This window comes from Barbus barbus (genome assembly GCF_936440315.1).
Source record: "Barbus barbus genome assembly, chromosome: 31".
Taxonomy (NCBI): domain Eukaryota; kingdom Metazoa; phylum Chordata; class Actinopteri; order Cypriniformes; family Cyprinidae; genus Barbus; species Barbus barbus.
The window spans coordinates 23,763,584-23,786,715 of NC_136759.1; the positions used below are offsets into that span (position 1 = coordinate 23,763,584).

The 23,132-nt window shown below is 40.4% G+C and overlaps 1 protein-coding gene across 5 annotated transcripts in view; it reads right to left on the reverse strand.

Annotated features, from left to right (window-relative positions):
- The window catches only part of mre11a (MRE11 homolog A, double strand break repair nuclease), a 126,351-nt gene that overhangs the window by 38,783 nt on the left and 64,436 nt on the right, over positions 1 to 23,132 (reverse strand). For all 5 annotated transcript variants that reach the window (XM_079388046.1, XM_079388048.1, XM_079388047.1 and 2 more), the window contains exons 7-12: positions 11,653 to 11,767; positions 10,844 to 11,029; positions 2,989 to 3,160; positions 2,134 to 2,214; positions 1,892 to 2,021; positions 328 to 431 (exon numbers count right to left, since the gene is read on the reverse strand). In XM_079388046.1, coding sequence (XP_079244172.1) covers positions 328 to 431; positions 1,892 to 2,021; positions 2,134 to 2,214; positions 2,989 to 3,160; positions 10,844 to 11,029; positions 11,653 to 11,767 — 788 coding nt within the window. The remainder of the gene's footprint in view (positions 1 to 327; positions 432 to 1,891; positions 2,022 to 2,133; positions 2,215 to 2,988; positions 3,161 to 10,843; positions 11,030 to 11,652; positions 11,768 to 23,132) is intronic.

Sequence of the window (23,132 nt, forward strand, 5' to 3'; positions counted from 1 at the left end):
TTTGCTTCGCAAAGTTTGTAATGTCTGAGTTTTCACCTCTAGTTAGTTTGGTTCAACTCTTTAACAAAGACTTTTAATAAAACTCCCACTGCAAAAAATGTTTACAGAACCAAAGGCTTCTGAAAAAGTGCTTTTATATACTGTAATGTCAAGCTTCTAAGCATTAATTGATACCTTTTTTAAATTTTGTAATTTTCTTTGTGGGATGTGCTCTGGGTTTAACAGATTAACCAATGAGATCTTGCAAATAATAAAAACAACTTAGTTTTTCCTTAAAGATTAATCTTGCAGAATAGTACAAATAATAATACAATAATAACTACAAACCTTCTCAGCTTTCTGAAAGTATTCCTTCACAAGATCTTCCACTCTCAGCTGTAAGACCTCAGAGGTGGGACGAGAGAGAATTGCTTCAAAGTCCATACCTTCTTCTGCAGAACACACATAACGTAAACTTAAATACTAATCTAAAAACTGTGCATATGCAGTCATGTAAGATGTTCAATTAATTAGTAAGCCACAAGCAATGTTTTGAAGTAGCATTAGTGAAACTGACATAATTTACTGACCCTTATGTCATTCCAAACCCACATGACTGACTTCCATCAAACACTTTTAAATAAATGTTGTTGTTTTGTATTGGCTGCTCTTTATAGTGTAATTACAATGACTGGGACTGTCAAGCATCAAAATGAACACAAAGGAAGCAAAAATTTATCTCAATAGTGGTCTATATCATGTATGCTTTATACCAAGTCTACAGAAAATATACAATAGGTAGCTTTGTACAGTATGTGGAATAAAAGAAAATAAATTTTTATATTTACTAATATTTCCTTCCCCTCCATTCAGCTTCTGAACCAGACAAGTCCAATTCATAAAAAGCTTATTCAGGTTTGAGAACTGGATGCAGCAAATTGGGATAAATAAATAAATCACTTTTCTTTCATAAACACGGTTAGAGGAGCTCGTTCAAAAGTCAAATGTTGTTTAAAGGGTGGGGGGGGTGTCTAATGCCATTTCATGCATTCTGATTTAAACACCGTGTTTATGCCGGATGCGAGTAGCGTGGCGCGATACAAGAAAATACTATAGAACCTATTGTATGTTAAGAAGATATGAAAGAGTACTGAATTAGGTGGTTCTCCACTAAGAGAAGAGAGGCTTTCTGTGTACAAGCTTTGGGTGTGTGCACAGAATATCTTGAATAAATACTGAATTGAGTTCTCTTTAAAATAACTTATCCATTTAAATGGGCAAGATGGAAACACAATGTAATAAAAGCCACGGGGTGGCAAAATGTTTGAACTGGATGTGTATTTTTTTCTCCATTTACTACTGCCCTTCAGAAGCCACAGTTGATACTTCTGTTTCTGAGAGGACAAAACAAGTATAGTTTACCCTGTTGTAAAAGTTTCAAATATGCAAACTATGATATGAAAACAAAAGATTGTACTCTGTTTAACTGCTCAGAACAAACAAGGACTCATGAACTCATCACAAAACAACAATGAAACAAACAAACAAACAACAACAACAGAGTAAATAAATATAGAAAACTAAACCAATTGCAATAGATTCACATACTTTTTCTTGCCACTGTAATTACTGTACATATCACTGTGTAGTACCAATAGAGACCAAATATTTATCTTATTTAAATGCCAAGAAAATATCTTCTAAATGGAAAGATGGCACTTAATTTGCTTTAAAGTATTAATGAAAATTTGTCTCAATGTTATGTACCAATGATTTTATAAAAACAACAAGACACTTGAGGCTGTCCTATATTGTGAAAATACTAGAGCTATAGCTGAAGAAGCTCAATGCGCACCTTAACAATATTCATAATATTATAGCATTATTGCTTAAGCAGATGTGTGTGACTTGCCTTTAATGTTGTCTTTGGCCTCTCTGTGTCTGATAAAATGCAGGATGTCTTTGGGATTTGCCACTCGATCTACAAACTTCTGACTAAAGCGCATAGTGTTAAAAACTTCAAAACCCCCACTATAATCCACCTGGAGAGAGAGAGAGGCACACCAGAAAGATGTATTACTTGTATATCACCCAGTATTTCTTCAACTGAGAAAACAACAAATAGTAAATCCAGTAAAAGAAAGGTGTACACACCCGTAGCCTGATGAGAGGTTTCTCAGGAGTTTGAGAATTTCCAAGTCTCTGTCTCTCTGCCTCTTCAAGCATCTCTTCAACCTAAAAGAACAAAATGAATAAAATAGGAATGTCCAGTAATTCCTGAGTGAACGTTTTCCCGAACCTTCACACATTATACCTCAATGGTGGAACGATTTTAACAACTCAATCAAAACAGTAGTCTCCTTCTCACCAACATTCATACTTTTCAGCAACCTGTCACATGAGACTGCAGCAATTAGCAAACCACAATGAGCCAATCAATTCCTGATAGACATTGGACCCACCCTATATTTTACCTTGGCTGAGAAGCCTTTTTACTCAGATCAATGTCACAACAAAATTGCAATTTCCATTTCATGCTGAATTTAAGGACTCATTCTGACTGTCACTTGCTGTGGCACATGGATTTCTCTCTTCTTGAGTTCTGTAGATGAAACTGTTGCCTTTTTTTTCTTGTTCAATGGAAAAAGTTCTTGATCCAAAGTGATTCTGCTCCAAAGTGTTCAAATAAAGTTAAATAGTTTTAGGATATATTTAATCCATAGACCAATAGGATGGATGAATTTTGTAGTAACTGCTTCTAAAATATGACTTTTCTAACTGATCAGTACATTACAGTGCATTAGTAACCTGACAGAAAATCCAACCTACCAGCAGAAAACCCATAGCAACCAGCCACAACAAAGAAATGTATCCATGTAACATGTAAATGTAACACGTAATCTATCCATCTGATGTTAAGAAAGCATCAAAATTTGTCTTGACTTAATTTGTCCAGTTACTACTGGTTTTTAATAACATCTAGCATGTTTTTTATTGCATTGCATGTACCTTCTCCTGGCAGAAAGCCATGACTTTGAGCATGACGTTGGGTTGCTCTTGGCTGAAAAGGTCAGGGTGCTCTGAGAGTGTCACATCCTGAATGAAGAACTGCCTGACGGTCTGTAGAGGAATTTTCTGAAGATTCATTTTTTTACCTTTCACTCTCAATAACCCAATGTGCCTGTGGAATACCCAGATACAAAACAACAACAAAAACATTATTCCATTATCCTTACTTACACATTGAAATAAATTTAGGCATTCATTCATTCTGTCAATAAAATGCCATTAAAAATGGGTAATGAGTTGAGAAATCAAATTTTATACTATAAAAACAGTATAGTTTTTGAGTTCTGACAGAAGTGTCAGAACTCAAAACATCCTCATTAGTATAAAAAAAGCTTTTATTGAAAAAGACCGTCCATGTAGATCAACACCTACTTCTACATCAATGCCTCACAAATATAGCAGGAGGTGAGCAAATATAAGAGAGATGTAAACACAGGATTACTTCAACAAAACGAGCAAAAAAACGATATAGATTAACATTAGCTGTTTCCAACACACTGTTTTGAAGTATTGCATCAGAATGAGTGATGGAAATGGCAAATTTTGAAGAAAAAATATATTAGCTACACTAAATATTTTCTTAATTAACAGATTAACAAAATAAATTATAAAATGTGCTCCAAATAAAATGCATTGTATGCTTGTTTTCTTTATTTTATTAAATCCAAATGATCGCACAGGCGCCTCATGCTAGTACACACAACATACACTTGACATTTCAGCCATTCATCAACAAACTAAAGTGCAATCAACCAAACATAAATGTAACACTGCTCAATTTAAAAGGTCTGCTGTAAACCCATTTTTGCACATGTGAAGGATGATGTTTTGTGTGGATATTGAAACATGAATGAAGTACAAAGCCTTGTTTACATAAATATTTTAGCATCCATATGTTACATGGCAAAAATGGAAAAATTTGGATTCCTGTGGAATGAGAGAGGCTCGAGCTGAATGCCGTTTCTGTTTTGCTTAAAATAAATTCATTTTAGTTTAATGTTTGTATTCTGTTTAGAATGAATACCACTATATGTTGTTTCTCTAGGGGTAAAGTTTCTAAACCAGGGTGTTTTGTTTCATTCCTCCTGACCGCCAGAGGCGGTGCTAAGCACTAGTGGATAATCGCTGCGCCAGTGATTATCCACTAGTGTGCGGTGTGAGAGAGGACAGAAGTGCTGTAAGCGTGGAGGTATACGAGCTAGGCTAAGGGCTAACCCCACAAGACCAGCTCTTCTAACACTCATGCTCTCAAAGGTTCGCTCTCTGGAAAACAAACTGGACTTAATTCAACTCAGTCGGTCTACACAGCATGAGGCAAGGGATTGTTGTGTGGTTGTTTTCATGGCTAAACGACAACATCCCGGACTCCCCCATTCAGCAGCACAGGCTAACCAGCTACCGAGTGGATAGAGATTCATCACTATCTGGTAAGACCCGCGGAGGTGGCTTGTGTGTGTATATCAACAAAGACTGGTGTAACAATCCTGCGGTATTATCAAAACACTGTTCATCGCTGGTGGAGTTTATGTTTGTGAAGTGTCGACCGTTCTATCTGCCGTGGGAGTTCACGGCCATTGTTATTCCCCCATGTGCAAACGCTAAAGACGCACTTTGTGAACTGTATAGCGCCATCAGTGAACAACAAACAAATAACCCCGACGGCTTTTTCATCATAGCCGGTGACTTCAACCACGCAAAATTAAAGACAGTTTTGGCAAAGTTCTACCTACATGTGAACTTTGCAACAAGGGGAAACAACACACTGAACTTTGTTTACACAACACCAAAGAACGCTTACAAGGCTGTACCCCGTGCCCACCCCGGGTACTCGGACCACATCTCTGTTATGCTAATTCCAGCATACAGACCACTTCTCAAACTTGCCAAACCGGTTCAAAAACTCATCACAATTTGGCCAAATGATGCTTCCTCAACACTACGGGACTGCTTTCAGTGCACAGACTGGAACATGTTTAAAGAGGCAGCCACCTACAACAACCACACAAACCTGCACGAGTACACTGAAACTGTGACTGCTTACATCAAAAAGTGCACTGATGATGTGACCGTCACCAAGACCATCACCACACGTGCAAACCAGAAGCCACGGATGACAGCAGAGGTTCGTGGGCTGCTAAAGACCAGAGATGAAGCATTCAGTTCAGGAGATAAAGCAGCCCTCAAAACAGCAAGAGCCAATCTGTCCTGTGGCATTAAAAATGCAAAATGGTCATATGCTCAAAAAAATCAACAATCACTTCACAGACAGCAGAGACACACGGAGCTTGTGGCAAGCCATTCAGACCATCACTGACTACAAGCCCCCGCCACAGGCCTGTGATGATGACACATCCCTCCCCGATGCACTCAACCACTTTTATTCACGGTTTGAAATGCAGAATGACACGCATGAACAAAAACTGCCCACACCTCCCAACGCGCACTGTCTCCAGCTGACGTAAGGAAGACCCCATCTAGGATTAACCCACGCAAGGCTGCGGGTCCTGACAACATACCTGCCCGTGTTCTGAGAGACTGTGCTGCACAGCTGACAGATGTGCTTACAGATCTCTTCAACACCTCGCTGAGCCAGGCAGTCGTCCCCACATGTCTCAAATCCACAACAATCATACCGGTACCAAAGAAATCACCTGTGTCCTGTCTAAATGACTACTCAAAACCAGCCTCCCCAACACACTCGACCTGCTCCAGTTTGCATACCGTCCAAACCGCTCTACGGACGATGCAATTTCCTCCACCCTCCACCTGGCTCTTACCCACCTAGAAAATAAAGACTCCTATGTTAGAATGCTGTTCATTGACTTCAGCTCGGCATTCAACACAATCCCACAACAACTCATAAATAAACTAAACCTGCTGGGCCTTAACAATTCCCTTTGTAATTGGATCCTGGACTTTCTAACCGGAAGACCTCAGTCAGTCCGTATCGACCACAACACCTCGAGCACGACCACACTGAGCACAGGCGCCCCACAAGGCTGTGTGCTCTGCCCGCTGCTCTTTACCCACGACTGCACTGCCAAGTTCAGCTCCAACCACATCTTCAGGAGAAACTCTGTTGCCCACCCCCCACTGACCATCGACAGCTCGACTGTGGAGAGAGTCAGCAGCACTAAATTCCTGGGGGTGCACATCACAGGGAATCTCACCTGGACCACCAACACCATGTCACTCTCCAAAAAGGAGATTATTCTGGACAAAAATTTAAATTTTGATAATCATGTTAAGTATATCTGTAAGAAGGTCAAACCAACTATAAATTGCTTCCGTTTTATTAGAAGGGATTTGTCTTGTCACACTGCTAAACTATATATGCATTCAATGATATTCTCACATCTATCATACTGTATTACATCATGGTCACAAGAATCTCCATCTAAATTAAAACCAATTTTCTCAATTTACAAACAGGTAATAAAAATTATGGACAAGAAACCCATGAGATGGCATCATTGTGATGTTCTGAGAAAGCATAAGCTTTTGGGCTTTGAAAGTTTTATTGATTTTAATTACATTACATTGGTTTATAAATGTTTAAATAATCATGTCTCACCATCATTTTCTAAACTAGTAAGTAGGCGTCAAAGCACTTATCGGGCGAACACACGAGCCAATTTAGAGGTGACTGTCTAGTCCCGAAGTGTAAGACCTTGTTTGGTCAGTCTGCTTTCTCAGTAAAGGGGCCAAATATCTGGAATGCTTTACCCACTGATTTAAAACTAGAGACCAACGGAAATGTTTTTAAAAGAGGACTTAAACAATGGCTAAAAGTAAAGCAACAGTGCTCACATGAATTGCCTACTATTAATAGTCTTTGATTCTGATGTTTTTTTTTTTTCTCTTCTTCTTTCTTTCTCTTGTATTGTATATTTGATATTGTATTTTTTTTTTGTTAAAAGCCTCCCGTGGACAGGTGTTGAAAATTAGCATGTGTGCTATAACACTCATACTAATACATATGGTTTGTCCTATGTCATTGTATGTCCATGTCAAATAAAAGATCAATCAACCAGCTGCATCACTGTCTGGTACGGGAACTGCAGTGCTGCTGACCGCAAGACACTCCAGCGGACAGTGAACACAGCTGCAAAGATCATCAGTGCCCCTCTCTCCTCCATCCTGGACATTTTCCTTACACGATGCTCCAGCAAATCCAACAGCATCATGAAGGACTCCACCCACAGTCTCTTCCAGCTCCTACCATCAGGAAGACGGTAGCGGAGCATCAGAGCCTGCTCCGCCAGACTGCTCAACAGCTTTTTCCCCCAGGCTGTGAGAGCCCTGAACTCAAACCACCCCGCCCCCCTCTGAAAACTCATGCAAACCCCTACTTCCTGAAACATGGACCACCCCCCACCCCAAACCTTACCACACCAAAGAAAAAAACAGTATGGAACTTTTTTGTGCAATTCGAAGTGTGCTACACACAGGTGAGTGGGCCTGTACAAACCATCTGAATGGCCGTGTTCGGCACCCAGATCCAGCTCGTCTTCAGCTTTGGGTTTGGCCAGTGGGTCCACTTCTCAGTTAACTGATTGTGAGCCGGCAGTACTGAACACTATTGGTAACGCTAGGGCTCCTTCAACACGACAGCTTTACGCTGCTCGGTGGAGGATTTTCTCCTCTTGGTGTGGGGATCGAGGATTTGACCCAATTCATTGTACTGTTCCGAAAGTGTTGAGTTTTTTGCAGCAACTGTTAGATGACAACCAGGCGGCTTCTACTTTAAAGGTTTATGTTGCTGCCATATCTGCTTATCATGCCCCGGTTGATGGTGCATGCTTGGGATCTCACAACCTATGTTGTAGTTTTCTGAAGGGAGCGAGACATTTAAAACCTGTTCGTTCTACTCCCTTTCCTGTTTGGGACTTACCACTTTTTCTAGAATTTCTTTGCACACCGCAATTTGAACCATTGGATGTTGTGAATATTAAGTAGTTGTCCTTGAAGGCATCTTTCCTATTAGCCATTGCTTCTGCTAAACGTGTTTGCGAATGTCATGCCCTGTCAGTGAGTGCACCGTGCTTACGCTGGTTACCAGAGGATTCTGGGGTCATTCTTCGGCCTAAATCTAGCCTTTCTCCCTAAGGTCTTGTCACCACAATTTGTGAATCCGTCTATTCATTTGACTGCTTTTCAACCTCCTCTTTCTCCTTCCGATGCAGATGGGGGGAGGTCTCATCTTCTCTGTCCTGTAAGGGCTTTGAGGTGCTATGTTAAGTCTACTGCTGCTTTTAGACAGACACGGATCAGTTATTCGTCTGTTATGGTGAGGTATGCAAGAGCGCCCCCTTATCCAAGAAAAGATTGTCACGTAGGTGATAAAGCTAGCATATAGTAATTCTAATCAGCTTTTACCCGTGGGTGTTACATGTCACTCTACTAGAGCTGTCTTTTCATCTTGGGTCGCCTTACGGGGAGTTTCCTTGGCGGAAGTCTGTGCAGCTGCTACCTGGTCCTCTCCATGTACCTTTGCACGGTTCTACAAGTTGGACGTGGCTGCTTCCCACGATGTGAGTTCTGCAGTCCTTCTGGAAGATCCCGGATGTTTGCAGGTGTGTGGCATTCCTCAAGACTGTGTTGGTATGTGTCATCCATTAGTGCTTAGCACCGCCTCTGGCGGTCAGGAGGAATGAAACAGTACGCTAGTTACATATGTAACTGTGGTTCTGTGAATTCCGGATGACCGCCAGAGTTCCTCGTAATTTGGAATGCGTGAGAAAGCATTCCGAGGCTGGGCATCGAGCTGCTGTGGTTTATATCCTCGCATCTCGGTCGACGTCATGACGTGACTGTAATTTTTTCTCAACCTATCTAGCTGGCGCAGTGATTATCCACTAGTGCTTAGCATCGCCTCTGGTGGTCATCCGGAATTCACAGAACCACAGTTACATACGTAACTAGCGCTTTTAGGGGTGTGATATTCAAATGATGATTTTTTATTTTTTTTTAGCCGGCACAATCATTTGTATGATGGGAATGGCGCTATAAGAATGTTTCATGAATCGTACGTCAACCCTGTCTTAAGTTGATTTGTGCGCTTGGATCTGCGCTTGTTTCTATGTTAGATTGATAAATGAGGGACCTTGTGTCTACACAGTCATGGTTGCCTCCAACCACAACAGCTATAATCTGTCTACACTGGATGCGACAAGGTAACCACTGCAAATTAATTTCTCCATTTCACTTTAGCCCCTCTTAAGACCTGCACAAATAAAATTAACACCATATGAATGGGGTAGGGAAATGACTAAGACAACATATGAAATCTTAAAATTACTATAAAAAACAATTTACAGTTGAGTTCAGACAGGTTTTCACAAAAACAAAACGCTTTTAAGAAAACGGATGAATGAAAAGTACTGTCTTCAGTAGTGTTGTCAAAAGTACCGACTTCGGTACTAGTTGGTGATAATACCAGCATTTCCCGCAAGCATTTTGAGTGCTGTTGTGCCGATTCTTAAACACCTCTGATTGGTCATTGTGTTCACGCGCTCAATATATGTCTGTGACTGGCTGCAATAATCATTGCTTCACGCTCTTCACAGAGCGCTTACATGGATACACACAGACATAGCAGCATCTATCAGAGGATCCGTCTATGAGCAGATATATTAGAGATCCAAATCAGGACATTCTGGGCCAGCTAATCATTCTGAGCCCATTGCGTATTTCTGAAGGAGGGGCTTCATTGAATCAGGAAGTCAATAGTGGAAACAGTGGTTTAGAATAAAGGTAAAATATGTGAAAGATAATGTGACTTTTTAAAAACAAAGCATGAACATGTTACAGTGCACCCCATAAACACAATCAAGCCTTCAAAATAGCTGATTGACCACCCATTTAGCACCATTGCATCATAATGGCCAATGGCACTCAAGTGCACAAAAAGGGGGTTGGAACTGTATTAGCAGTGCTGCATTAGCTGAACCCTGCATTAGCAGTGCTGAGCAACATACCCCAGAATCTTTCAACCAAAAAAGACAGCTTTTGAAAGACCTGAGCAAAACATGGCATAATCGCAGTCTTGTTCCTCTCTTAGGGAACTGAGTGAAACCCTTGATTTTGCGTAAAGCTAGCTGACAATATGGGGAATGTGTATATGACAAGATTATTCAATGTTCTTATTGTTACACTTTAATAGTAGATAAAGGTCTATGGGTCTATGTTCTTGCTGGAGTTTATTGCTGTTTTTGAATAATGTTACCAGGTGCCTGTTCGATCACAACAGAAAAAGACTATGAATTGTGCTCAGTGCACAGTGTGCACAGTGACTGAAAAGCTGAATAAACTGTTCCATTGATACAATACACTACGCATCAGTATTTTTTTCCTTTGTGCTATGAACATTTCAAAGTGAAGTGCTGCACACGCTGTGACTTCTTGTTGCTTTAAGCATGGTGGGCCATTTTGGCGCAACCAACAGCACTGACTCCAATTTCCTGACTCTGCACAACACCTGGTGCAGGACTGTTCCGCTAGAGATGAAGATGATCCGCTGATGAAAAGAGGTCAAACTTCTGCCTGCCTGAATACACTCCATATTTACTGTCTGGGGGTGTGTAACCTCCATTCTCTGTGGGTTTTCCCTGCCTCAACAGCATGTCCACCATGCAGTGCAGACAGCCAGGAACATGGACAGCTCGAACAGACAGGAGATGCTGATCTGCCAACATCAACATGCTTGTTGTGAGCGTGAAAAGAGTGTGAGAATTTTCATCCCTAGTGGAATGGTGTATGCATATATATGACATATGAGTGTAGGCACACTAACTTTTTGACCGCTTCTCCTGGTGACAGCGAGGTGATGACGGAGCTGCCGGGTTGTGTGACATAGAAGAGCTGCTGTTCGTTACGGACTGGAGCAATTTTACACTCATGCTCATGACCCCACACCACCAAATCTAGGAAATCATCTAAAAACTGTTCAGGGATGTAGTTTGTCGCCCCGTGCTTACTCCTACAAAAAACAGACACAATTAATGCAAATATATTTTAATAGATTGTTTTAAAAGAGACTGAATATTGCTTATTTTATCTGAACAGAAACTATATATTTTTATATACACTTTTTACCTGCATACCTACGTATAGTACCACTTACATAAAACAAGATATACTACAGCAAATCTCAACTTATTCATTGTCACTCTGCTCTAAATTGCTAAATGTGAACAACATGTACAGCTTTGAAACAATGTGTATTGTGTGTATAAATAAGTGACCTGAAATTGACTAGCAATTATGATCGGTGTTTGTCTTTAATTGCATTCTCAGAAAGACCTGTTTTTTTCCTGTATCAAGTTTCATTACGCTTGGTTTAAAAGATATAGATTACTTCGCAATTGTTCAAAAAAATATTGGCTTGTATCTGAAAAATAATTTGATTACATTTATCAAGAGGATCTCTAGGTTATACATTCCACATTTTATGCAAACATACAAAGATGGAAACTAAATGCGACCAGCAGTTTCATCAAGAAATTATAAAGGAAAGACATCAAAAAATAAAAATTTACTCCACACAGCAGTCCACACAGTTTAACATTGAAAATGTTGAAAAATTTGAAAAATTTCCTGAACCTGTTTTGATGGATGACAAATAAGTTGAACCATCCATCTTCATCCTCCCTGGGCCGAAGCATGGTCACCTGGTTATTGATGAACATCCGGTAGAGTCTCTCGTCTGGAATGGAACCTGAAAGTACAGAACACTTGATTCTTTATAATGTTCTGCAAAATTCTTAAACCCTATATAAAAGGTAAAAAAAAATGTTACAAATTTTAGATAACTATTCTTTGACACCACCACACATAAAAGAAAATACTTCTACAGGGATCTACAAATGCCATGCATCAATATACAAGTGTCAGTTTCCTCATAATCAGAAACAGCAGTTTAGGCAATATAAAAGCCATGCCCTTAGGCTTTAAATCCAGACTTAATTCGACCAATACTGTTCTGAACTCATCAATAAAGAGTCCTTTTTAATTTGATCTTGAAACAATGTTTTTTAATCGGGACAGAGCTTCCAGGCTTCCAAGGGTCAATCAAAAATAACCCAAAATTAGCCCAATGACCATATTTAACCCAACCTAAAATGTATTTTCACATTTTAGTCATAGTTATGCAAACTGAAAACCACTACATCGTAGTAGGGATGCATGATATTCAATTTTTGACAATATCCAATATTTTCCCAATCATTTTGCCCGATAGCCGATGTCGATACAGATATATACACTTCCCTTTGTTTTGAAATCTTTAAAATCTTTTAGAACTCCTTGTATTTAAGTGTTCATAATTCATTTGAAAAAATACATTACATGTTAATGAATAAATCTGTATATATTAAATTATATAATTTACAAGGGTCATGTTTGTGATTTTTATTCATGTAAGCTATAGCTTCTGACCTTTAAATCAAAATAGACTTGTGAATTTATGACATCGATACTAGTGGTAGGGGGAAAAAAAATCGATTCACATATGACTCGTAACGAGTCTTGTAGCGATGACACTTTTTAAATTTTTTTTTATCATCATATAATTTTTATTGTTGCAAATTGCATTTTTATATTTTATAATCACCCCACCCACCGTACATAATCTTACCCAGCCCTAACAAAACAATCCCCAATTAGTACACAATAACAACTGAAAAAAAAAAAAAAAAAAAAAAAAAAAAAACATATGCATATACACACATGGCATAATTAAGAAAAACATAATGATACAATAAGGGGTATACATATATCTCCACACAATCCACGTCTAAGATTTGTAAATCATTAAAGAATGTGATAAATTGTTGCCATTTTTCAAAAAAAGATTCCCCCCTACCTCTGATATTGTACTAAATTTTTTCAAGTTTTAGAAAGAATACCAAATCTTTGAGCCAAACTGAAATAGAGGGGGGTTGAGGGGAGGTCCAAGACAACAGAATTCTGCGCCTAGCAAGAAGAGATGCAAAAGCTATGACGTCAGCCTGTCTCCGGCTTAACGGCTGACACCGAGAAGGAACACCAAAGATTGCAATCAAAGGGCAAACAATTAATTCGACCCCTAGGACATCAAAGTATTTTAAAGAAGGAATTCCAAAAGTTTTGCAACTTGGAACAAAATGCAAACATATGACTTAGGTTACATGGTGAAAGTTTACATTTATCACACAAGTCTGAAACATTGGGATATATTTTAGAAAGTTTTGCCTTCGAAAGATGAGCTCTGTGAATCGTTTTAAATTGTATAAAGCTAAGTCTAGCACATGAGGTGGTGGTACGTACATTGTCTAATACTCTACTCCAGTAGTCATCCAAGCCCTGATTATTTTAATGTTGTGATAATTATCCTTTGACAAGACAATTGCATATATCTTAGAGATAATCCCACCCATATTAAGATTCAATTTAAATGCCTCCTCCCATGGAGACTTTGTAGGCAGGGAGGGAAACCCAGAGAACAGAGAGGAGGCACAGTGCCTAATTTGAAAGTATCGAAATAGGTGAGAGGAAGGTAAATTAAATGATAATGATAATTCAGAAAAACTTGCAAACACATTATTAATGAAAAGATCTTCAAAGCATTTCAGACCTTTCTTTTCCCAGAGAGAGAATACGGAATCTGAGAAGGGGGGAAGAAAGAGATGATTTTTATGTATTGGAGCCATGGTTGATGCTGAGGTAAATTTGAAATGACTTCGAAATTGAAAGAATATTTTAAGAGAAGAGCATACTATTGGATTATCCGTGTAATGTGAAGGGGACATGGGGAGAGAAGAGAACACCATAGCAGGGAGAGATGATGAAATACAAGACTTAGTTTCTAAGTTGCACCATGGTAAAGAGGAGTCCTGTACCCAGAACACCAACTTCTGAATATTTGCTGCCCAATAATAATACATAAAATTGGGCAGGGAAAGCCCTCCACTTACTCGATTTTTTTGAAGCAAAATTTGGGAAACTCTAGGAGTTTTACCTGCCCATATAAAAGAGGAGATTAATTTATCTATACAGGTGCTGGTCATAAAATTAGAATATCATGAAAAAGTTGATTTATTTCAGAAATACAATTCAAAAAGTGAAACTTGTATATTAGATTCATTCATTACACACAGACTGATATATTTAAAATTTTTACTTCCTTTAATTTTGACGATTATAACTGACAACTAATGAAAATCCAAAATTCAGTATCTCAGAAAATTTGAATATTGCGAAAATGTTCAATATTGAAGACCCGTGGTGCCACACTCTAATCAGCTAATTAACTCAAAACACCTGCAAAAGCCTTTAAATGGTCTCTCAGTCTAGTTCTGTAGGCTACACAATCATGGGGAAGACTGCTGACTTGACAGTTGTCCAAAAGACGACCATTGACACCTTGCACAAGGAGGGCAACACACAAAAGGTCATTGCTAAAGAGGCTGGCTGTTCACAGAGCTCTGTGTCCAAGCACATTAATAGAGGGGAGAAGGGAAAAACAAGATGTGGTAGAAAAAAAAGTGTACAAGCAATAAGGATAACCGCACCCTGGAGAGGATTGTGAAAAAAAAAACATTAAAAAATGTGGGGGAGATTCACAAAGAGTGGACTGCAGCTGGAGTCAGTGCTTCAAGAACCACCACGCACAGACGTATGCAAGACATGGGTTTCAGCTGTCGCATTCCTTGTGTCAAGCCACTCTTGAACAAGAGACAGCGTCAGAAGCGTCTTGACTGGACTGCTGCTGAGTGGTCCAAAGTTATGTTCTCTGATGAAAGTAAATTTGGAAATCAAGGTCCCAGAGTCTGGAGGAAGAGAGCAGAGGCACATAATCCACGTTGCTTGAGGTCCAGTGTAAAGTTTCCACAGTCATTGATGGTTTGGGGTGCCATGTCATCTGCTGGTGTTGGTCCATTGTGTTTTCTGAGGTCCAAGGTCAACGCAGCCATCTACCAGGAAGTTTTAGAGCACTTCATGCTTCCTGCTGCTGACCAACTTTATGGAGATGCAGATTTCATTTTCCAACAGGACTTGACACCTGCACACACTGCCAAAGCTACCAGTACCTGGTTTAAGGACCATGGTATCCCTGTTCTTGATTGGCCAGCAAACTCGCCTGACCTTAACCCCATAGAAAACCTATGGGGTATTGTGAAGAGGAAGACGCAATACGCCAGACCCAACAATTCAGAAGAGCTGAAGGCCACTATCAGAGCAACATGGGGTCTCATAACACCTGAGCAGTGCCACAGACTGATCGACTCCATGCCACGCCGCATTGCTGCAGTAATCCAGGCCAAAGGAGCCCCAACTAAATATTGAGTGCTGTACATGCTCATACTTTTCCTGTTCATACTTTTCAGTTGGCCAACATTTCTAAAAATCTTTTTTTTTGCATTGGTCTTAATTGATATTCTAATTTTCTGAGATACTGAATTTGGGACTTTCATTAGTTGTCAGTTATAATCATCAAAATTAAAGGAAATAAACATTTGAAATATATCAGTCTGTGTGTAATGAATGAATCTAATATACAAGTTTCACTTTTTGAATGGTATTACTGAAATAAATCAACTTTTTCATGATATTCTAATTTTATGACCAGCACCTGTATTCTTGAAGAAAGATTTGGGTAGAAACAAAGGAATAGCTTGAAAGAGGTAAAGAAAGTTGGGGAGAATATTCATTTTTACAGCGTTTATCCTACCTAATGGAGATAATGAAAGAGCCGCCCATCTTAAAAAAGCTGACTTCATGTATGAAACTAACGGTGCAAAAATTGCTGCTTTTAAGGCAGAATAAGAAAGGGTAACATTTACACCAAGATACTTGAATTTAGAACTCTCCAAGTGGAAAGGTAAGTCATTCTGTTTTAATTTTTGGCCAGACTGATTTATGGGTAAACATTCACTCTTCTGCAGGTTTAGTTTAGATCCAGAAAATTTCCCAAAATCATCTAATAGATGTATTATCTCAGGAATAGATGCAATTGGATCGGTAACGTAGAGTAATAAGTCGTCAGCGTATAAGGCTAATTTATGTTCGATTCCCTTGCGGATTATACCTTGAAAAATAGGAAGTGTTCTAAGCATTATTGAAAGGGGCTCAATGGCTACGGCAAAAAGTAATGGAGATAGAGGGCATCCCTGGCGTGTACCCCGTGATAAGGTAAAATACTCAGAATTAACACTATTAGTAGAAACTGAAGCTTGTGGGTCAACATATAGTAAACGTATCTATGATATCAATCCCTCACCAAAACCGAACTCCTTCAGAGCTCTAAACAGATAAACCCACTCTATCCTATCAAATGCCTTTTCGGCATCTAACGAAATGATCACTTCAGAGGAAACACTATTTTGTCGAGTATAAAATATTAAAGAGAGTACGAATACCATCCTTTAATGAATCCAGTTTGTTCTTCTGAGATAATACTAGGAAGTACTACCTCTAAACGAGAGGCCAAAATCTTGGCTAAAATCTTAACATCAACATTGAGGAGGCTAATAGGTCTGTATGAGTTACATAATGTTGGGTCCTTCCCATCTTTAGGCAATAGAGTTATAGATGCTTGTCTCAGTGTTAGGGGCAATATACCTAGATCTAAAGATTCCTCAAATACAGACAAAAGAAGCGGGGCCAGTTTGACATGAAATTTCTTATAAAATTCGGAAAGGCAACCCGTCTGGGCCAGGGGATTTCCTAGATTGTAAAGAATTAATTGACTTTGTGATCTCCTCTAAGGTGATGGGTCCATCAAGTTCAGGCACTAAAAGAGGATCAACCCAAGGGAAGTTGATACACCCAAGAAATTGGTTCATTTCTTCTGAATGGCCAGAAACTTCAGTTTTATACAGAAAAGAGAAAAAGTTTTTAAAAGTTGAGTTAATCTCCACAGAATCTGAGGATAATGCTCCATCAGGCTGTACAATTTGAGTAACAAATCGAGAAGCTGCTCGATTGCGAAGCTGATGGGCCAGGAGGCGACCGACCTTATCCTCATACTCGTAGTAATTACCACGCGCGCGCGTAACAAAAGTCTCTCTGCCTCACCTGTGGTTAACAGATTGAATTCTGCCTGCAAATTAAGCCTGTGTTTATGTAGCTCCGGAGTCGGTCTATGAGCATATTGGTCATCTAAAGCTTGAATACTGTCAGACAACTTTTTAATCCTATTCCTCCATTCTTTATTAAAATAAGCAGAGTAAGAAATTATCTGTCCTCTTAAAAAGGCCTTCAAAGTTTCCCACAGTAAGGAGTAAGAGATTGAATCGGTCTGATTAGTAAGTAGCAAGTCATCTATTGAATTAGAAATATATTCACAGAATGCTAAATGAGATAGAAGTAAAGAATTGAACGGCCGGGGTGGTCGAAAAGTGTGAAATGGAAATAAAAGAATGTCAAGACTTAGAGGGGCATGGTCTGAAATAACAATGGGCAGATATTCAGAGTTTACAACCTGAGGAATTAGAGAATTATTGATAAAAAAAATAATCTATACGAGAGAAAGATTGATGGACACACGAGTAAAATGAGTATTTCCTCACAGTGGGATTAAAGTGTCTCCATGGGTCAATATAACCGTTCTGAACCATAAACTCAGAAAAAACCTTTGACATGGCAGAGGGAGCTTTCATAACAATGCTTGATTTATCCAAATCAGGATCAATAACAGTTTAAATCTCCCCCAAATATCAAAAGATGTGTGTTCAAAGCTGGGAACTTTGACAACAAATCCTGAGCAAAGTGAGCATTATCACCCCCACCCTGAACATCACTCAATTTCTTCTCTCCATTCCCAAACAATGGAGGCAGAACACCAAAACTCGGGAACCTCCGATGCTCGAAAACTGTATCTATTCCCATTTATGTCATATGAAGTCACTCCCGAACATATAGAGTAACATACAGAACAGTCATTTCAGGCACCATGAAAACATTTATCTAAACTCACTTGGTTAACAGTGATCAATTATCAGAGTACAACTGCTTATAAAATAGTGTTGTTTTGCATACTTATCTCTACACAATACCTAGGAAGTTGAATACCGTTCGTTAAACTAATCGCTGTGCTTCTTTGGGACAGTCGAATTGAAACTTGTCGAGGTCAATCATCAGGCGAGTGGGGAATTTAAGAGAGAACCTCACGTTCTTCTCACGCAGGTTGTTTCTCACAGCTGAAAATGCCGCCCTCCTCTTAGCAACACTGGAGCTGAGATCAGGAAAAATGAAGACCTTACGACTCTGATAGAAGAGCTGGTTCCAATTCCCACGCCGAACAACCTTTTCTTTATCGCCATAGTAATGAAATTGCACGATCATTACTCTAGGCCTTTTACTCTCCCGGTCAGCCGAAGGTGCGGGGCCAATACGGTGCGCTCTATCCAGCAGCGGGGGAGTGGGAAAGATTTCTGACCCGAGCACATCCTGGAAAAATTGAGACATGAACGTAACCGGATCGCTCCCTTCTGCTCGCTCGGGGATGCCGATGACCCGGAGATTGCAACGCCGAGAGCGTGACTCCAAGTCCTCCACTTTATCGGTGAGTTGCTTGTTAGCCGAAGTCAACTTTAGCACCGTCTGTTCCAGTGCTACAATGCGGTCGCTGTAATCGTTCAAATGCTGTTCAAGCTCGTCAATGTGCCGTCCTTGTGATTCAATGCTCGATTTAAAACTCTCAAAGGACGCAACAACCGGCGCAAGAGCAGAGTCGATGGCTGCTTTTACCTGTTCTGCGATGGTAGATGATAGCTCGGAAATCAGAGTAGCACGAAAATTTTCCAGCTCCAACGGCAGTTTGTCGCCATGCCTCTCTGTCACGGCCGCTGACGATTTAAGTTTCCGTTGCCTTTCAGAAGCCATAAGTCCTTCCAAGCTACAATCGTCGAATAAGTAGTTTGAAAAATAGACCACCAAGTATGTTTAATGTTTCAGGCAGCCTGAAAAATATAATAGATCGACAAAATGCTCGGGAGCTAACCTCAAGCGCGTCTTCTCACTCACATGCTCAGCCGGAAGTCGTAGCGATGACACTTCTAACGATTTGCATTGATTCACAAATTTCATCTAATCTTGTAAAATATGTGGCAAGTACTGTCGCTCCATAGTATACACAGAGTATGTGTGAATGTATCTTGAAAGTAAAACTACACATACAATAGACTAGTGTTTTTTTATTTTTGAAATCAAAATACAGGTGCATTTGACATCCAGTGTGTACAAAAAAAATCTGATGAAAAATTGTGAATCGATTTTCACAAGAATGGTGAGGTACCAAAAGATTCCCATATCTAATTGATACTGCTTTATTTATTCACACAAGTATCTTAACTTGTTAACCTTCGCCCCCATTAAAATGGTAACAGTTCGTGACAAAGTGTGCTACACAAACAAATTAGGTATCTTTGGAAAGAAGACACTCTATGCTTTCCTATCTATCATCCAGAGTTGATAATGTTCAAAAAGATAAAAAGTTATAGACACTGATGTACCTTGAAAAATATTTTTCCACACTGAATGTTTTTTTATTTCATATACAAATACATGAAATAAGTCCTGGAGCAATCCAGAAAAGTAATGGATTGAAATCCACGTGTCTCATGAGTTTATATTTCAAATTTGAAGATACCATGAAAAATGAGATTCCTGCAATATTTTTTCTGAAACTATTTATAGTCCCCCCACCCCCGTTTGAGGAAAAATAACCACCAAATGGATTGCAGAATTATACAAGCTATTTTAGTCATTATACATGTTCCTGCATAGTTTTTCAATTATAAAATAATAGACAGATTTATTTGAGCACTAAAAAAATAGGGGCGAAAGGACATTAGATCACTGTTACACCCCATACAAGAACAGCTACAAGGCACAGTCACAACCACCGTTTGGGAAATCGGACCACGCCGCCATCTTCCTCATGCCGGTTTACAAACAGAGGCTGAAACAGGAAGCCCCGGTGCAGAGGGAGGTCCAACGCTGGACGGACCAATCGGTGGCCGCTCTGCAGGACGCGCTAGATGACGCAGACTGGGACATGTTCCGGCGCAGCTCTGATGACGTCAGCTTGTTTACGGAAGCGGTTGTGGGATTTATAGAGAAACTAATGGATGATACGGTGCAGAAAACCATCATCAGGACGTTTCCCAACCAGAAGCCGTGGGTGGATAAAACCATCCGCGACGCCCTGAGATCCCACTCCGCTGCCTACAACACAGGGCTCATCACCGGGAACATGGATGATTACAAGGCTGCATCTTACAGCGCGTGCAGAGCCGTGAAGGAGGCGAAGCAGCGCTACGGGAGGAAACTAGAGTCGCAATTCCAACATGGCGGCTCTAGGAGCCTGTGGCAGGGACTTAGAACCATCACGGACTATAAAACACCACCCTCCAGATCGGGGAATGCGGACGCTTCTCTGGCTGACGAGCTGAACACTTTTTATGCTCGCTTCGAGGCTGCAGCTAATCACGCTAGCGGCGCTAGCAGTGCTAACTGCATGCACGCTGAGGAAGCCGGTGAGGACAACGTGTTCACCATCACGGAGCATGACGTGAGGAGGGCATTCAGGAGAGTGAACATCAGGAAGGCAGCAGGACCAGATGGCATCACAGGTCGGGTTCTGAAGGCCTGCGCTGACCAGCTAGCACCGGTGTTCACCGAGATCTTCAACCTCTCCCTGGAACAGTCCATAGTCCCCTCATGCTTTAAGCAGTCCACCATTGTTCCTGTCCCCAAGAAACCCCAGCCCACCTGCCTAAACGACTATCGCCCTGTAGCCCTCACATCAGTGGTGATGAAGTGCTTTGAGAGACTGGTCAGAGACTTCATCATTGCATCACTACCAGACACACTGGATCCACTACAGTTTGCATACAGGCATAACCGCTCCACGGAGGATGCCATCTCACACCTCCTCCACACCACAACAAGTCACCTGGACTGCAGAAAAGGGAATTATGTAAAAATGCTGTTTGTGGACTACAGTTCAGCGTTTAACACCATAATTCCCTCCACACTCACCTCCAAGTTGGAGGTCCTTGGTCTCAGCACATACTTGTGCCAATGGATCTCCAGCTTCCTGAAGGACAGACAGCAAGCCGTACGGATGGGTAAACACACCTCATCCTCCATCACCCTAAGTACTGGAGCCCCTCAAGGTTGTGTTCTGAGCCCCCTGCTGTACTCACTGTACACTTATGACTGTGTGGCCACTTCCAACTCCACCACCATCATCAAGTTTGCTGATGACACTGTTGTGTTGGGCCTGATCTCAGACAACGACGAGACGGCCTACATACAGGAGATTAAGAACCTGGAGAGTTGGTGCCAGGTGAATAGTCTACACCTGAACATCAGCAAAACTAAGGAGCTGATAGTGGACTTCAGTACGAAGCAGGAGCGGTCATACCAGCCGATCACTATCAACGGGACTCCAGTGGAGAGAGTGGACAGCTTCAGATACCTGGGTGTTCACATCACGCAGGACTTGACTTGGTCCTGTCATACCAGCACCCTGGTGAAGAAGGCCAGTCAGCGTCTGTACCATCTGAGACGCTTAAGGGACTTTAGACTTCCCTCTCGGGTGCTTAAGACTTTTTACACCTGCACCATCGAGAGCGTCCTGACGGGCAGCATCACTTCCTGGTTCGGGAACTGCACTATGCAGGACAGACGAGCCCTCCAGAAGGTGGTGCGTTCAGCGGAACGTACCATCCACACCGAGCTCCCTGACCTGCAGGAGATCTACAGCAAGCGGTGCCTGACCAGGGCCAGGAAGATAGTGAAGGACCTCAGCCATCCCAACAATGGACTCTTTTCTCTGCTGCATTCAGGGAGACGCTTCCGCTCCATGAAGGCGAACACAGAGAGAATGAGGAGGCGCTTCTTCCCGCAGGCCATTCGGAGTCTTAACCTCTCTCCACTCTAAGCACATCACCCCACACTTCCACTTTGCACACTTTCAAATACAATCTGCACTAATTACTCACTTATACACTTTACTGTACTGCACAGCACACGGACACTTTATCACTGACATACACTTTACTTTTATAGAATCTATTTAGAATCATATTCTATTTTTATTCTTCATATCTATTTGTTATTTTATTGTATTGCTAGTTTATTTCTATATATATGTTTACTGTACTTTTTCTATTTGTATTTTTGTAAACTTGAGGTTTTTCTTAATTTTGTTGGACAATTTGTTGGACAGTCGTACAATACATTTCACTACATGTCGTACTATGTATGTATATGTATGTGACAAATAAAATTAGAATTTTGAATTTGAATTTGAGTGACTTTAGCAAGATATTTAGCAACTTTCAGACACTTTTAATGGATTTTTTCCCATAAAAGGTACATACTGACAAACATAGCGACTTTTTAGATAAGCCTTATGGTTCAGTTGGAAGATGTCGTCAGTACTGCCCTGCGAGCGCAAGATCTGACTCTCCCGGCACTGTATCGCCTCTCTGCTTCTGTTCTGTGCAGTGAGTGGCAGAGAAGCATCGCTTTCAGTGGGTTGTACCGCAGCAGACTCATCAGTAACAAAACAGCATTTCCAAGCATCTATATACTTACTGACTGACTGTTTGGAATTATAAATCTGAACATAGTTCATCTGTTAATATGCACGTAGTTTGTTACTCAGACGCAGGCAGTGCTCTCCATGTGATAATAAATGTAGCCAAAACCGCACAGCCGCTCTTTAATGTAGATTCATGTTGATTTTATCAGACTGATTTTATCAGATTTTAGGAGTAAAGTGAGAGTGACTCTTGGGTTGTGTTTTGTCAGCATTTTGTGTGGAATCTTTCTATAATATTCACTCATCATGACAGTAAAATAGGGCTAAGTCAATCTACTGCTGTATTTCCTCTCTCAATCAGTAGAAAATGTAGTTAACACCCGGTTATGCATGAAAAAAAAAAAAAATACCATCATATACTGTGAAACCGGTATAATTTTGAAAAATACTCTGATATACATTTTTGGCCATACCACCCAGCACTACTTTAATGATAATAATAACAAAAAAATTCACATGGAGGGTCATAATGCACAGCCAGGAC